The sequence below is a fragment of the Choloepus didactylus genome, chromosome 5 (assembly GCF_015220235.1).
Source record: "Choloepus didactylus isolate mChoDid1 chromosome 5, mChoDid1.pri, whole genome shotgun sequence".
Classification (NCBI taxonomy): domain Eukaryota; kingdom Metazoa; phylum Chordata; class Mammalia; order Pilosa; family Megalonychidae; genus Choloepus; species Choloepus didactylus.
Genome location: NC_051311.1, coordinates 113,511,411 through 113,526,724, shown reverse-complemented (window position 1 = coordinate 113,526,724; position 15,314 = coordinate 113,511,411). Strand labels below are relative to the sequence as shown.

Below are 15,314 nucleotides of genomic sequence, written 5' to 3'. Positions count from 1 at the left end.
TGGGACAGGAGATGAGGCAGACAACTGTTAGCAACTGGTGACACCAGGGTCCTTCTCTGCAGTGCCCTCCTTGAGTGCCAGGTCTCACAGGAAGCAAACCTATGTGGACTTGAATGGAGACGTCTCCACTGGTAATCACAGACAGCGCTCTCATCAGGAAGTTCTCTACAATGCGGTGAGCAGAGAAGGGCCATCCCACTCCACTCCAAGGGCAGTAGGCACCATAGGGATCTTTCCCCCAAATTATATTATACTTCCGGTTAAAATTGCAATGTCCAAAATGGGGCTGTGGGGAGGTGTCAGAATCTCCAGTATAGCTTCAGCTCTACTTTTATGGGCCTCACGATATTTATGGTGTAAAATCATCAGTATTCTCATTCAACATTCTTAAATAGTCTTAAGAAATAGGTAATAAGACAACCAGATAGCATGTGCTGCTTTGAACCAAGTTTCAAATAGATTTCTCCTTCTTTCCAATGTTCTAGATTGAGGCCAACATTTTTCATTTCTTATTTGCATTGTGCTTGGTAATAAGAGCTATATCCTTGTGGCCAGGATGGTTATGTAATTTGCAGGGCCCCTCATTAAAAAAAGTTCTACAATGACCTGACAATGACAGCAGATATTTAAACCACAGGATCCTTCAAAGCACAGGCGCTGTGGACTGCACAGGTTGCATGCCCAAGAAGCCGGCCCTGCCTGTGGAAGTGCTGCCCACTCCTTTCCACCAGCCTAACAGAGGTCTGAGTCAAATCAACACTGGGAGAAGGAACGTGAGATGTCTTCCCACAGGCACCTGCTCAGTGTACCGAGGTCCCAAAGAAACTGGATGGACAAAGTGTACTCTAAAAGCTACCATTTACTTTCTTATACAGATTGCATATAAGGCTTATCTAAAATTGTTTCTTCTTTTCTAGAGGATTCCACAAAGCAAGGTTTTCCATCCAATGGCTGGCAGGACCTAGGTGAGAAGGTCCGGTTTTAATGGTGGCCCGAGGACCAACTGTGAATATAATAATGGGTAGCACAGTCTACCATAATTTTTGCACCTCCCAGATTTTGTTTTTCGTTAGAAGTCAGTTCCTGTGCAAATCACTTCCCTTTGGTCAGTCATGCACCAGCCTTCAATTGACATCTCATTCTAAATAGGCTCGCTGTGAAGGCCCTCCGTCCGGCCTTCTGCAGTTTAGGTGATTTAGCAGGCTGGTGAGGCACCGTTTAGATGTTGCCCTTCTATTCTATGTACAGTTCCTCTCTGTCAGTTCTAGGCTGGTGAATGAGACAGTAGTAATTACAATAATGGCAGCGTTTGCCCATGAAGTGATTTACCATCTCTCAGAACTGGGCTTCAGCTAAGCCTCAGCTGCAGGAAAGTCACCTTTCCTTTTAGCACTTGGTGCCTCGACAGAGATTTAGAATAGGGCAAAGAGGCAAACAGAAAAACAGAAAGGCCTTTTTTTTTTTTTTCAAAAATAATATATTGAGATACCTTATAAAAATACTTAGGAAAAAAAACTAGTTAAGATAAAACTATTTCATTAAATCTGAGATTTCTGAGCTATGTGGCTTTCTATGTGATCAAACAATACATACAGAATTGTTCAAATATATAAGCTTATCCTGATTTGTGGTCACTCAGAGAAGGGCCAGAAGATTATAATATTACCTACTCTCAATAAAACAGTATATCTTTTTTTTTTCTTGGTTCTGAATTTGTAGGGATAAACAACCCTACAAATTGTCTGGCCTATTATATCTCATAGAGATTTTTCTATAGCCTGTCTAGACTCCAGACAATAGGCAGGACTGGCCTATCGTTGTAGACATTTCTACAGTCTGTAATATCACTTAGAAAAGCAAGGGCCATAATACAAAAATGAAAACCAGCCTGACCTGCAAGTACAATAGTGGAAATATGAGTATAACAACACTTTGCAATTTAGAAACGACAATAGCAACCTAGAAAGAAATTTTAGCAGCTACATATCAGCCAAAGCAACTTCTGCAAAATCAGGTATTACTGCCACAATATGAGTCATAGCCAAGCAATCCTGTCCACAGGCTATAAAATCACTTTATTGCAGAAATTCTGTATATACATTATATTTTCTTATTGCATAGAGATCATGTATGCATGTGTGTGTATAATATTTCTAGTCAATATAAAGACTTTTAAAAAGGTCTTTCATTAAATAAATCAGATTAAAATATTCTGTTTTTCAGCCTCCTGGGATACAACAAAGAGGTATGAAATAATTAATGTTGTATATAGTTAAGAGGCATTCTGTAAAAGCAAGGGAGGTGGAAAAAGAGTTTTAAAATTTCATGTAGTTTCTAATATTTCATCTCTGAGTCTGTCTCCACATCTATTTATCTCCCACAATAAACAAAAGAAAGAGAAAGGGGGGGGGGATGGAAGAAGGAGAACCCTTGTTTGTCTCTTTATATTCTCCTTCTTCCTTTTTTATATATATTTTTAAGGAAATGATCCAATAAAGCATATTTATTTTTGTTATTTGTTGGTCATTTTTATTTTGATAAAGACCATGAAAAATATGCATTAAATATAAAGAACACTCATGGAAGAAAATATTGCCATAAAACTACTGGCAATAGTTACTACTCAGAGGGTATTCTCTTTTCTAAAGACTACAAACTACGTCAGTAGTCACCAGGCCATCTTCACCTTCAGGATTAGGGATCGATATTAATAAGTCTTTGTCACTGTGGGAATGACTCATCCTGTGGCATCAAGGGTAGTCCACTGGGGGCGACTAATAAAATAGATAACATGCAGCAAAACCAAGAGATTCTTCTAGTTGTTTCACTTACAGTTGTGAGTCCCAGAGTAGAAAACTCCCATCCCTAAATCAGTTTCTGTCTCTGGATGTCTTTAAAAAATATCACCTAGCTTGGTTCAACACAATCAACTGTACCCTAAAGCTGTGTATAATATATCACCAGAAGTTCCATTATAGAGCAAACCATCTAGTATTTCCAACTTTATAGAATGTTGGTTGATGAAACCATAAAGAACCCTTCTCAGTGTTATCATTTAAACCAATCCACCAGGCACTCATAGCGAACTTCCTAGATTTGGGGTGTTCTGCATACAAATGTGGTATATTTTTCCCATAGAATGCAAATGTCAGATTCATATTACACTAAAAATATAGTCACACGACATTCTTGTTTTGTTTGAAAACTCACTGTTTTCTCTCTAAGGAAAAAATTCTTTAACCTCATCAGAAATGAAAATTTTTGTAACACTTTCTCTTATAGTAAAACTAAACAGCTATGCTTATGGGCAATCGATTGATAATACAATAGTAAAGAGAGTAAAAATTCAAGAAGATTATCCAAAATGTAAGATACAGTTTTTTCCCCCTGATATTTGACATCAACTTTAGGAATACATTATGTATTATGTAATAAGACATATCAAGTAGGTCTATAGCTCATCTAATAACTTTTGAACACCATGAAAACGGTACAAAATTCTGATTTACCTCATCCTTTTTAACTGGCTATACTTTTTTTAAAAAAGAAATAGAATACATTTTATTTGAGCAGACCGACCAAAACTTCACTTTTCAAAGTAAACAACAAACTTCCAAAGTAAACGCTAAGCCTGATGAATCTGGCAAACTTTTCATTCTCATGAAATTGCTGGGAAGTGCCGTGTTTCATCACAAGATAGCTGGGAATTCTACCACACTCTAAAAGGAGCCTGGATCATTAACTGAAGTATCCTGTGCATGGAGACAGAGGACCAAATTAGGCCCTAAGGAAGTCTCACCAAACTCTCACTGAAGTCAGTGGAAATTTGCAAACACACTCAAGAGGGCTTTTTTGGCCCACAAGGTCTTGTCAATAATTTCAGTAGGTCTCTAAAACAGATACACAAGTCTGAAAAATAAAAAAGACACATGTACCTCTCCAACGTCGTAAATCCAAATACGGCCTTCTGAGTCCCCAACGGCAACTTCTTTGCCAGCTTGAGCCCAGCGGACGCGGTTTAAAGCAGACGCCCCCTCAATGGCCACACTAGCTGTTGGAACCTGCCAAAGGGGTTACAACAGAAAAAAAGTATCTCTGAATACGAATTTAAATATACTAATTTACAATGATACATCTAAACTGGATGAATCACCACTGCCTTCGTGTGCATGAACAAATGTACATCCCTGTGCAGGGGTAAAAAAGGATGCATTGTTCTTAAATCATATGCTCCACTGAATTAAGGGGTAGAGAGAAGAGACACTTTAACAAAAAGGAAAAGAGGGAGAGTCTTTTCCACAGTTCATGGGCAGTGATGACATACATATTTCTTCAGATTATGCAGGGTGTAATCCAACATACAACCACAGCAGCTAAATGTTGATACTTTAAGATCGGGTCATAATTTATGGATTGATGGAGAGAGATTTCAGGATTTACTAAGATTAAGGATACTATAATAGGCAGGAAGGGGAGATGCATGATAGAATAAAACTCATATTTATATGAGTCTTCAGAAGAAAAAAAAACACCCTACTTATTGATCCCTCAAAATCTCACTGAGGATGGGGTGATCAGAAGAAAAGAAGGCACACAGAAGAAAAACTTCAAAACCTCAAATTCTTCTCTCTTCTTTTCCCTTCTATTTTTCTTCCCCTTGCCAGTACCAAGGTGTGGGAAGCAGTCGATAACTTTGGACACGTCCTAAGGTGATTCTCTGTTAGAATGTAGCTCCTTACTCATAGTAAACACATATTTCCTTTAATAAACACCTTGAAATCTGAAATCATAGATAATTGTAATAATAATTATTATTAAAAGGAAACTAGAGGCGCTGAAACGGAACCTATGGTATTTGATAAAAGAACCTCAGTATTGGAAAAAGAATTTTAGTGTGCCTACCCCTCTTCCATCCTCACTTGTGTAAACTCATGTCTTCAAGGTTGGAAGTTTATAACTGGCATAAATATCAGACCTCCTGAGCCTTCTACAAGAATGCTGAATAGTAAATGACAACAGACCATTAAAAAAGAAAGAAGTCATGTCAAAACAAAAATATTTTTTAAAAATAGGGAAAGGATGGCCACCAGGAGATCATCTCATGTTTATGACCTGTGTCTAATAAACATCTCATATTAGGATGGTAACATGATGTGAACTGTGACTCAGCACCCCTGGCATTCTGTTATTTGGGCAATTGAAGCCATCTGTTTATAGGAGATTATTGACCCAATACTATCTTTAAAATAGCAAAAAATCAAAACAAAAACCAACGTCCATCATCTATAAGAATCTATGTTTAAACTTAATCTTGAAATCAATAAAATCTTCACTTGCTTAAATCACTGTAGGTTAATCGTGAGCAAAAATGCCCAGCTCATTTATTTTTAAAAAATACACAATTTCTACAATTAAGGTACCTGCTGTGCATGGTAGAGCCTGAATTTTCAGCCAAACCTTTCAAAGGCCAAAACAATGTGAATTTAGATGGGCCATGATTCTGTCAATACATCTCATTACTGGTGTGCTGTCCAGAAAACGAATTCACGATTCAGGTATAGAGTCTGCAGAGTTAATTTTTACCTCCATAATTTAGAAGGATCAATAGGATCATACTTTACCTAACTCTATTCATTATCAGATTTTATCTATGAACAACCTCAAAAATTTAAGAAAAATGTTTTTTTCAATATGAATACAGTAAAAAAGTAATTTCTGAAAAGAAACTCACCTTTTGATAAATTGTAAATAATGCTTAATACATTTTTAAGAATTTTTAAGAATTTTATTTGAAATATAAATCATATAACTGAAACAATTAGAATTTAAATCTTTAAAAATACCTTCTTTCATAGATATAATAAATGGTAAAATGTGGCTATCACAGTGTCTTGCCTGTAGTATGTGCTAAAAAAAAACCTTGTTGAATGCATAAAGGAAATGACAAAATACATTTGTATTAATTTGACTGATAATGATCTTTTAGAAATCGATAAACTTATCACAAAAATAAGCCATATGTTCTCTCTCTTGCACTCTGGTTACTCTGGTTTCGCAAATATTTCCGCATTTTTTTATGCCTCAGTACTTTTGAAAAAACAGACTATATATGGCTTAAATTAATACATCAAGCAGCATAAATCAGTAATACTGATACAGGTAAATATGAACTATTCTTGCAGAGGAGCAACTGGGTTAACTTGGTCTTAAAGCACAGTAGTCTGAACAAGAACCACCACAACAAAACACACTTCTGCACAAGCCACAGGAAATCGGGGTTTTTTTGTTCCCCCTAACAAATCTAATCCCTAACTTGACAAATATCTGAAAAAATGCTGTTCAACTTGCTAGAAGGCAAAAATGGTTTGAGAGTTTTAAAAAGTTATCCAGCTCATTACTGATTTAAATCGGACTCCATATACTTTTTCTATTGTGAAAACCGAATTATGTTTACCACAAGACTAAATGGTTTGCATGCCCAAGAATGATTTTATAAATATATATGTTTAGCTATAAAACTCTTTTGTGGTTGTGTCCTGATACCTAGAGAAAGAGAAGGGAAAAATTATGTTTGGCAACAGTGCAACGGTGTGAAATAATTTCATTTTAATAAAAAAAAAAAGATTATTAAAAAAAATCCAGTTACATAGTAATTATTAAGGAGTTTGTGGAATGCTGGCTCCCCTCACAAGCACCCATAGCTGGGCATCACCAAAACATCATCTCTTCTCAGCCTGACTTCTGATTCAGCTGTCTCAAAAGTCAATCTGGAAAACGTTTTTTGTTTTTTTTTTTTTTTCAGTTGCTTTAAGTGAATGAGTTTTTTCTAGCAAACAGAAGCAATACGATTTTAATCAACAGTGATGAAAGACTTTGGGAGACCATTACAATGTAGGTTAATAACATCTTTCTACTAAAAGCAGTAATGTTATAATATTTCAACATACAAAATGATGGGCATGTCACGTCCTCATGCCTTTTGATTGTTTACAAAGATGATTCATAATATAACTCCAATCCCCGTCACACAGCTCTTGGAGTTACGAGGGAAAATAGACTTACAATTGGAAGACTTCTAGGAGATAACTCTTTGGCGGGGATTATAGGTGCATATACCCTTGAAAGATACCATGATTCAGTCACAATGCCCGAAGGATATTTCCCTGCCCCCTCCCACAAGAAAAAAAATTCTAGGGGAGTCTGCTCCTCCTCATATCCTCCAGCTGTAGGCTTCTTAATTAAAAAGGCTGCACTGTTTCCTGCTCAAAACACTTCAAAAGACCTTTCTCTTGTTCTCCACTTGACAGATACTTTGCAGCACTTGTTCCTCTTACCTGTCCATTCTTATTTATGGAATGCTGCCCTAAATCAGAAACTAGGAAATGATGCAGAGACCATTTTATTTGGTTAAACTGAAAGGCATTTAATATTTATTTTTAAACACACACACACATACACACACACAATGAGTAGCTGAATTAGCACCTCAGTAATTTTGATGAGGGAAAAAAGTAAAAATGCCCTAGCATAATTTTTGAAACCTATACATGGCAAAGTTTTAAGAAAAGAATGTATCTTTACTGTCAATTGCTTTTTTAAAATGTCAATATTTTTCACCTGTGAACTACTATGAATGTGACATGTTAAAATTCCAGTTTTAGAAAAAATACTGAGCTTAACGTACATGTTTAAAGTTAGAAACCATTGTAAAAGTCTGTCTTTGAGTTCAGTATTACCTTGGTAAAAATCATATGGAGGCTAGATCCAAACATTAAAAATAAAAGTCAACAGTCATCTCGTATGGACGGCAAACACCCACAACTAGCCCTTTTCAAGAGCCCAATCTAAAACCAGCGTCTACAAAAGCTTACTTTTCAGTATTTACCAGTAAAGTTATTTCAATACTGCTCTGAAAAATGCCCGTATGTCCTTTCCTTTAAGGAAGGGCATAAACGCATATCGTTTTGCCTTTTGCAAAGAAGAGTCATCAGTTGTCCAGGATCTGCCACGGTTTGGGGATGAAGTGAGATTAAACGCTTTTTGGCAAATGCATTTGCCAATTCCCTTCAGGGCAGTCAAGAATGGGGGGTCGGCAGCCCAGCTGCAACTGGAGGGTCTGTCCAAAACAGGCAGTTTTAGAGGGAGAGGGAGAGGAGAAGAGGCCAACTGCGCTCCCCTCCCAGCCCGCCCGGCCCGGGCGCCTGCGCCGCCGCCGCTCACCTCGGTGTCATTGTTGAGGTTCCAGAGGTCCAAGCGCCCCATCCCGTCCACGCAGGCAAAGAGCGCGGGATGCACGGGGGACCACATGACATCGTACACATAGTCTGCATTGTCTTCAAAGGAGTAGAGCGGCTTGTTGTGCTGTAAAGCAGAGAGACCGTGAAGACTTTGTGGCGCTGCTGCTGCCCCGGGCTGTCTAGCGAGCCTAATTAAAAACTTTGCACATTCACAAAGTGTCATAAAACTTCCCGAGATGAAAGTCCTCGAGAAGGTGAACCGGAGCTTTAATGTGACTAGAACTGTCCAGTGGCATAAATAAATACCAAGTGGGGGCGGCGGGGGTACACTAAGGGGCTGGGGGCTGGATCGCGCGGGGGTTGGGAGGCGGTTTCAGACACCGTGGTACGAGACATTCCAGACAGGTGGACGGGACTGCCCATTAGCTCGGAATTCTCGCCGAGCAACGCTTTGCGAAACGCTCGGAGCTTGAACCAAGTCACGGTCGGCCGGGATCAGACCCTCGTGGATGCTCTGGCAGCCCCGAGCGCTTTGCATGGAAGGCAACGCCTGCCACCTCGTGGTTCCTGTCTGTAGCTGCAACGGCTACTGCTGCTGCTTCCAGGCCAACTCTATGCCAAATTTCTTATTTTAATAGCTCCTTTGCGGTGGGGCATGAGGAAAAAGATTTTAAAGGGAATTATAGCTCTTCTGGAAAGTGAAAATATCTCTGTCCTAAAATCTTAGTCCCTTTATATAGGATCAGTTCACCCAAAACAGGTGGATTGGTGGTTCGTTGTAATACCCCTGAACGCACCATAGAACGTGAAATATTTTTTTAGATCGTCTGATATTTCCAAGAGCCCTCAAATTGATGTTTTCAGGGAAATGCATTAACACACTCCCATTGCATACAAATGCTTCCATTCTGGGGGGATACAATAAATTAAAATGGCACTCTTGATTTCCAGTGAATATTGTCACATCAAAATAGCACAGAAGTCACAGGCAAGTTTGAAAGTACACCAGAAATAAAATGTAATTGGACTTCATGAATTATTCATTCCATCTGGCTTGTCTGATTCTAATTTCTGCATAATGCTTTACTAATCCCTGATCAATTAATGTAAAATGAAATTTAAATGATAATGAAAGCCCTAGAGATAAAAGAAATTAAGTATTCTTATATCCTCTGACAGAAATCTAAACAATGGGAGTTTTTTCCCAATGTCTTCTCTATCCAGTCAGCTGTCTGTATTCTCTTCTTGGGTGGGTCTGAATGCCTGTACAGGCCAGAGTAATAAGATTTAAAAAAAAAAAAGATAACATACAATATGAATAATCAAACCCTTTCTGTATAGAATGTTCAAAGAATGTATCTATAGGGAATCAGCTCCAAATATTAGAGCAAACTCCAAAGTGTACTGTTAGTGAATGCAAAATGCACTAAATGCTTGTGCTGAAATCAAAAGGAGAAAACCAGTGAGAGGATGGTAAAACTTCCATAACCTAAACCTAATACAAAACTCTGTTAAGGTAGTAACTAAAAGCAATGTCTGTTTCCATAAATTGTGTTGTTTTGACATATTAAAACTAGCATTTAGAAGTGAAAAAAATTATAACATATTAAAGCAAAACATGATTTTAAATGGAATTGTGTGTGTGTGTGGTATCTTACTTTTAATTCAAAAATATCTAATTGGGGAGTATTTTGAAAAAGAACATGACTGAAAAATTAAAAATAATTAAGTGGACGTTGGTCTTCTAATTTTGCATTTTATTATTCTCGGACTCTTTTATGCCAATGTATTTATTATATGCCATGCTTGCAATGTGATTTGGACATAAAATTATTTGCCTATTGGCTATATATGTAGCTTCTTTCTTCCTCTCATAGTTAGGACTAAGTGATTCAAATTGCTTTCCCTAGAAAAACTGGATGTCCAATGACACCTAAAAGTAGTGTGACTTCATTTTTTCCTTATTAATATATTAAAAGGCAGTGCAGAGTAGCTGGTCCTTCACTGAACACTTGTGAATATTAAATTCTAACTCTTGGCGGAAGATAATTTCCACTGCCAGTTCTTGGTTTTACAGTTAGCTACTGTTTGCTGAAGAACACAAGTAACACATTTTTCTTAAAATCAAATAGTAAAGACTTAAACATGCCAGTATCCTCTCTCCTTAATCCAGCTGATGGTACGTCTGAGGACTTACAGGTCTAGAGAAAGATGTACATATAGAGACACACAATAAACATATAAAATATATACATTCCTTGTTTTGATTAAAAAGTACTTTTCTAAGAGATTGATGTTATCTGATACTTTTATTTCCTTAATAAATTATCCTATAGCTCCAGTATTCTGTTTCTTTCCTCTTCTTTTAGTAGTTTCTTCTCTGAGAAACTTTTAGTCAAAACTGTAGTAGCCTGAGACTTCTTTTTTTAACATCTGGAGGTACCTGTTACTGTTCATGTTATCAAAGATCCAGTTTTCTCCTGTTTAATAGCATTACATTGAAATACTGTTATTCTGTTGGTGACATCTCTAGTCTTTCTCTAATTTCCTTATCACTCACCTTTGCCCCACCCAAAGCCTGAACATTCTGTTAATAAAGTCACTGAGCAAATAATTCTAGACTACAGTGTAAGTATGTGTTGAGGAAGGGAGAAGGGCTTATGTTTTCAAAGGCTTTGATTTAGCCGTGATAAATTCACAGGTTGGGGAACAGTCGGGACATCAGGATTAAGCCCATTTCCAGGGTGCCAAGTAAGCTGTCATCTACCACCCGGGAGTCCCCACATATAGCAGAAGCATTTGGGGTCTGCTCATGTCACTGTTATAGTAATAAGTAGTGCTATTTTGAATATTAATTTCACTTTTTTCAATAAAGAGATTTTAACATTCTATTTTATTTGGGACTTAAAGGGCAATCTGAAAACCAGACTAAAGTTTCATCTCAAATGCTTAACATAAAAAATTATGAAAAACACATATATCATGAAATATTAATATTTTAATCAAAGAAATCAAAAGCATCAGGGTCTAAAGGTTCTGTTTTTCAACCTTTGAAACAAATTTCTAGATCCACAAATTTGTTATAGTTTGCTATTTGTATTATCACTGATTTTAGAATACTACATGCTTTGAAAAGGTGGAGAGAGGGGTGTGTGTGTGCATGCAAGTTTAGCCAATGATTTTGAGGAGGTTCCTGTAATCTTTTTTGTATATATTAAAGCCACAGAAGTATCATGACTTTAAATATTTACTCTGCAAAATACTCAAGGCCATTGAGTAAAGTAAATGTCGTTTACAGCATGTTACTATAGAAAGTGTTTATCAAAACAATCAAATTTCACTAGATGAAAACCCCTTCACCTTTGTGTTTCCTTGTCTCATGCTATACTTAGCTTCAGCGAACTCGTAAAGAAAAAAAGAAAAGAAGTGCACCATTATGCAGCCTTCTGCATGTGTAGAACATGTCAGTAAAATAAAGCCAGGATGCCTCGCTGTTTTAGACAAGTTTCGAGGGCTGTGTCAATAATGCTAAAATATCCAGAGACAAACCAGCTTGATTTTAATGCCCTGGTTCTCAAACAGTGTGAAGCAGACTACAAGTCTCCTCCCAGGCAGACGTGGAGGATAGGGAAGGGTACAATGCCGGGTGTTTGCTGTGTACCTGACTCTATACACACATTGTCTAATTTAATCCACATAAAATCTCTGTAATGTAGACAGTATTTACAGAAAAGAAAATTATAGTTTAGAGAGGTTAGTAACTTTCCCAAGGCTGAAAGGTTGTAAGCAATGGAGTTGGGATTTGGAACTCAGGTTTTCCTAGCTGTTAAAGTACATCCTCTCTTCACTGGACTGTGTGGCCCTTCTAATAACAAAGCAATGGTCTTTAATCTTCATACGTAAAACAGTATGCTCGCTCTGTCCTCGACTGTCTCGTTCAATTCAACCATTATCTCCTAAGCATATACTGGCTACCTGGTAGAAACAGTTAAAAATACTGCAGTCAGAAAGTTTAGTTCATTCCCAGAGCCTCTTGTTAATGATCCTGAAGATGTTTCTCCGTCATTTCCAAGCAGCTTTAGCCACTTTTGACCCTAAGAGAAATCTTTTGCTTTCTCAAAACCAGGAAGTAGAATGGGAATGGCTCTTTAGCCAGCAGAGACTAAAATGAGGCTAGAGTTGAGTTCCAGTTTGCTGAATGCCTGTGTGACTTTGAGTGAGGGACCAAAATTATATTATCTGGAAAGTAGGGATAGCAAAGGTAGCACAGAGCAGAAAAGGCAGTGGGAGAACATGGCAAACCTACAGACCTTGGGCAACTTAGCTTAATATCCTTGGATCTTAGTTTTTTTATCTGTAAGGTAGAGGGGCTGGAGCAACTTTCCTCAAGGAGTCCTATTAAGCTTTGTGACTCCGAGAATGTTCTACTGTGTGCCTAATTACCCTGCAGTATGGGTTGAATGGAATAAAGTATATGAAAGTTATTTTACAAAGTGCTATTCAAAGGTAAGTATTATAATTAAAGTCAACTTCCTTGATGCCCTGTGGAATTTATATCACAGACATTTTTATTTTTTACTTTGTATTTCAGTAAAACATACATATAAAAATGTACCAAGGTAGCTTTTAATGAAAAATTTGAAAATATCAGAGTTATAATATACCTCTTATTTGACCAGTTGCAGAAAGAACAAAGAATGTTAAATTCACATGAGAGGCAGGTAGTGAAACCTGTTAAAAAGTGAAATTCTACAACATCCATCAACATTTTACAATAAAGATTTGATCTCTAGATTTGGGCTTTGATTTTCTAGGAGTACACTTCTGGAAATGAATAGAGTTGCATATTTTTTTCCAATCAGTTAACTACAAAATGATTTCACAAGAGGTGAGTTTACATTTGCAATGTCAGATAGGTACCAATGTCACATTCAGAGAATATAATGTTTGTTTTCTTTTTCCCTACATTATTTATTTTCCTCTTATCAGGATCCTCTAGGCATCCCAATAGGATTTAGTGTTTTGAACACTGGTGAGTAGCAAGATTTGTGTTAAAGTGCTTCTTAACACCTGCAAACTCTGTGGTTCTTGAGGCTGCATTTGTCTCTAAACGATTCACTTTCAAAGTAGACTTAGTAGAAATGTTTACCCAAACCATAAAATTTCTTTGGGGGTGGAGGGGTAGTGGGGCAAGGGGTAATATGTGGTAGGTGGGGGCATGGGGGAGAGGATAACTAATAGAATTTCCAAATTTTTATTCTGAAATAGAGGAAAACAAATGGAATTTTACCTTGAAAACGACATCCTTTTGAGGAAAAATGATGACCAAAATACTAAACCATGTGTAATAAGAAAATGTCCTTCAGAAATTGTCATGTGTGTTCCTGTGAAGTAAACTAAATAGCCAGCCAGTTCTTCCAGGAAACATTAAAATGTGAGACCACAACATCACTTTAAAACCACCAAAGGACCCCCAAAACTTCAGGCTCACACAAAAATGGATGTCTCTACCATAATAAGAAAGTTCTCAAACAAACAAGCAAACCCTAACTCAAACCAAACCAAACCAAAAAACCAACTCTCTTGGCCTAAAAGGGGTATTGTGAATTTGGTACTTATCACTGGGAAACTTTATGTGCAACTTAATTTGAGATACTTCTAAAGCACAAAGCATCATCCTGTATTTATCTTAATTACTGTAGCTAATATTAAAACAATATATGTGACATCTAAGTAGTATCTAGTATCTTCACCTGTTCAAATCATGGTCAGAGATTCAAAATTAGATATAAACACTTTGGGTGAGCTATTCTTGACAGAATATATTTACTATGTCTGTTTGTTGTTTGGGTGCATTAACTGAAAATATGTAAGCCCTTTTATTTGAATTCAAAAAGGTTATAGAAATCCAGGAATTTCGCATTTGCCTCTCTGTAAATGTACGAATTTTACTAAATAAGTACTGAAGCCACATGAAAGGGGCTCTTTGTTGCACTACCTTCCTTTAGTTTATTTGCATGGGAGAATCCTCCTAATCCAGGACGTGCCACCAATAAAGAGGCTAATTATCCATATAAAAGAATGTACACATATTCACAGGTTTTGACTAGTATTTGAGTGTTTAAAGTCATGGAAAAAGCTACAGGCTTTGCCGAATTCCTAAAAGGAGTATTTCCGGTGTCGGCATGATTTTTATGAATATCAGCTCCACATAAAGGTTTTCCTTTAAGACATTTTAATAGCACAGATCTGTATAGGACCACTGTGAATACACCAGGCAAGCAGGGATGCTCTTTTGCATCACCTTTGCACTCATCTCCACCACCACGGCTATTCTGGAATGTTTTGCCTTCTTGCTTTTGTGAGTTGAGGCAGGGTAGAGAGGGTCAGTACGTTGCCAAAACCAGGTTCGGCAGAGTTGGCTCATTAGTACAGCTGAGCTTGTTCTCTTCACTGATATTCCCCCTGGACTGCTATGCTCTCCGAAAGGTTGTGTAGGAGGAGCCAAGCAGGTTCAAAAGAACCTCCACTCTTACAGCTGGCTCACAAATTGTCCCACTGATATAAATATTAAAGGGACTAAATATAATTCCTAAAGAAAAGCTTAAGAGATATATCAAATTACAAACCCAGTTCCATGGATTATAGCTTGATCCTGCCCCCCTTCATACTTAATACCTAAATTTCCCAGGCTGACGTTTGCCAGTTCCCAGAGCAAATCTGACATTATCAGTCCCACTGCATTTAGTAAATCTAACATCGTGACACATTTCATTTGTTTTCAGTAAGTTGTATACCCAAATATCCAGATTTGTCCTGTCACACAGGTCTAAAGTCCAAAAATGGCAAAATTATCTAAATAAATTTTCAATTCTTTCTCTTGCACTGATGATTGACAATTATACACACACACACACAACAAAAGGCACATTTTCAAAGGGTCAAAGATTTTTTTGTAGGTCTGCACTCCTGTGTTGCCTGGTGTTAAATATAATGTGTCTTATTTTATATGTAATATTAGTAATTCTGATACTTGGATTTATTTTAATGGCAGAGGGAACCAGCAGAGAGAATCCA

At 37.3% G+C, this 15,314-nt stretch overlaps 1 protein-coding gene across 6 annotated transcripts in view; it reads right to left on the bottom strand.

The window, feature by feature from the left end:
• Nucleotides 1–15,314, bottom strand: part of DYNC1I1 (dynein cytoplasmic 1 intermediate chain 1) — a 320,884-nt gene that overhangs the window by 13,376 nt on the left and 292,194 nt on the right. For all 6 annotated transcript variants that reach the window (XM_037836734.1, XM_037836737.1, XM_037836735.1 and 3 more), the window contains 2 exons: nt 8,221–8,361; nt 3,936–4,061 (listed from right to left, as the gene is read on the bottom strand). In XM_037836734.1, the coding sequence (XP_037692662.1) occupies nt 3,936–4,061; nt 8,221–8,361 (267 nt within the window). The remainder of the gene's footprint in view (nt 1–3,935; nt 4,062–8,220; nt 8,362–15,314) is intronic.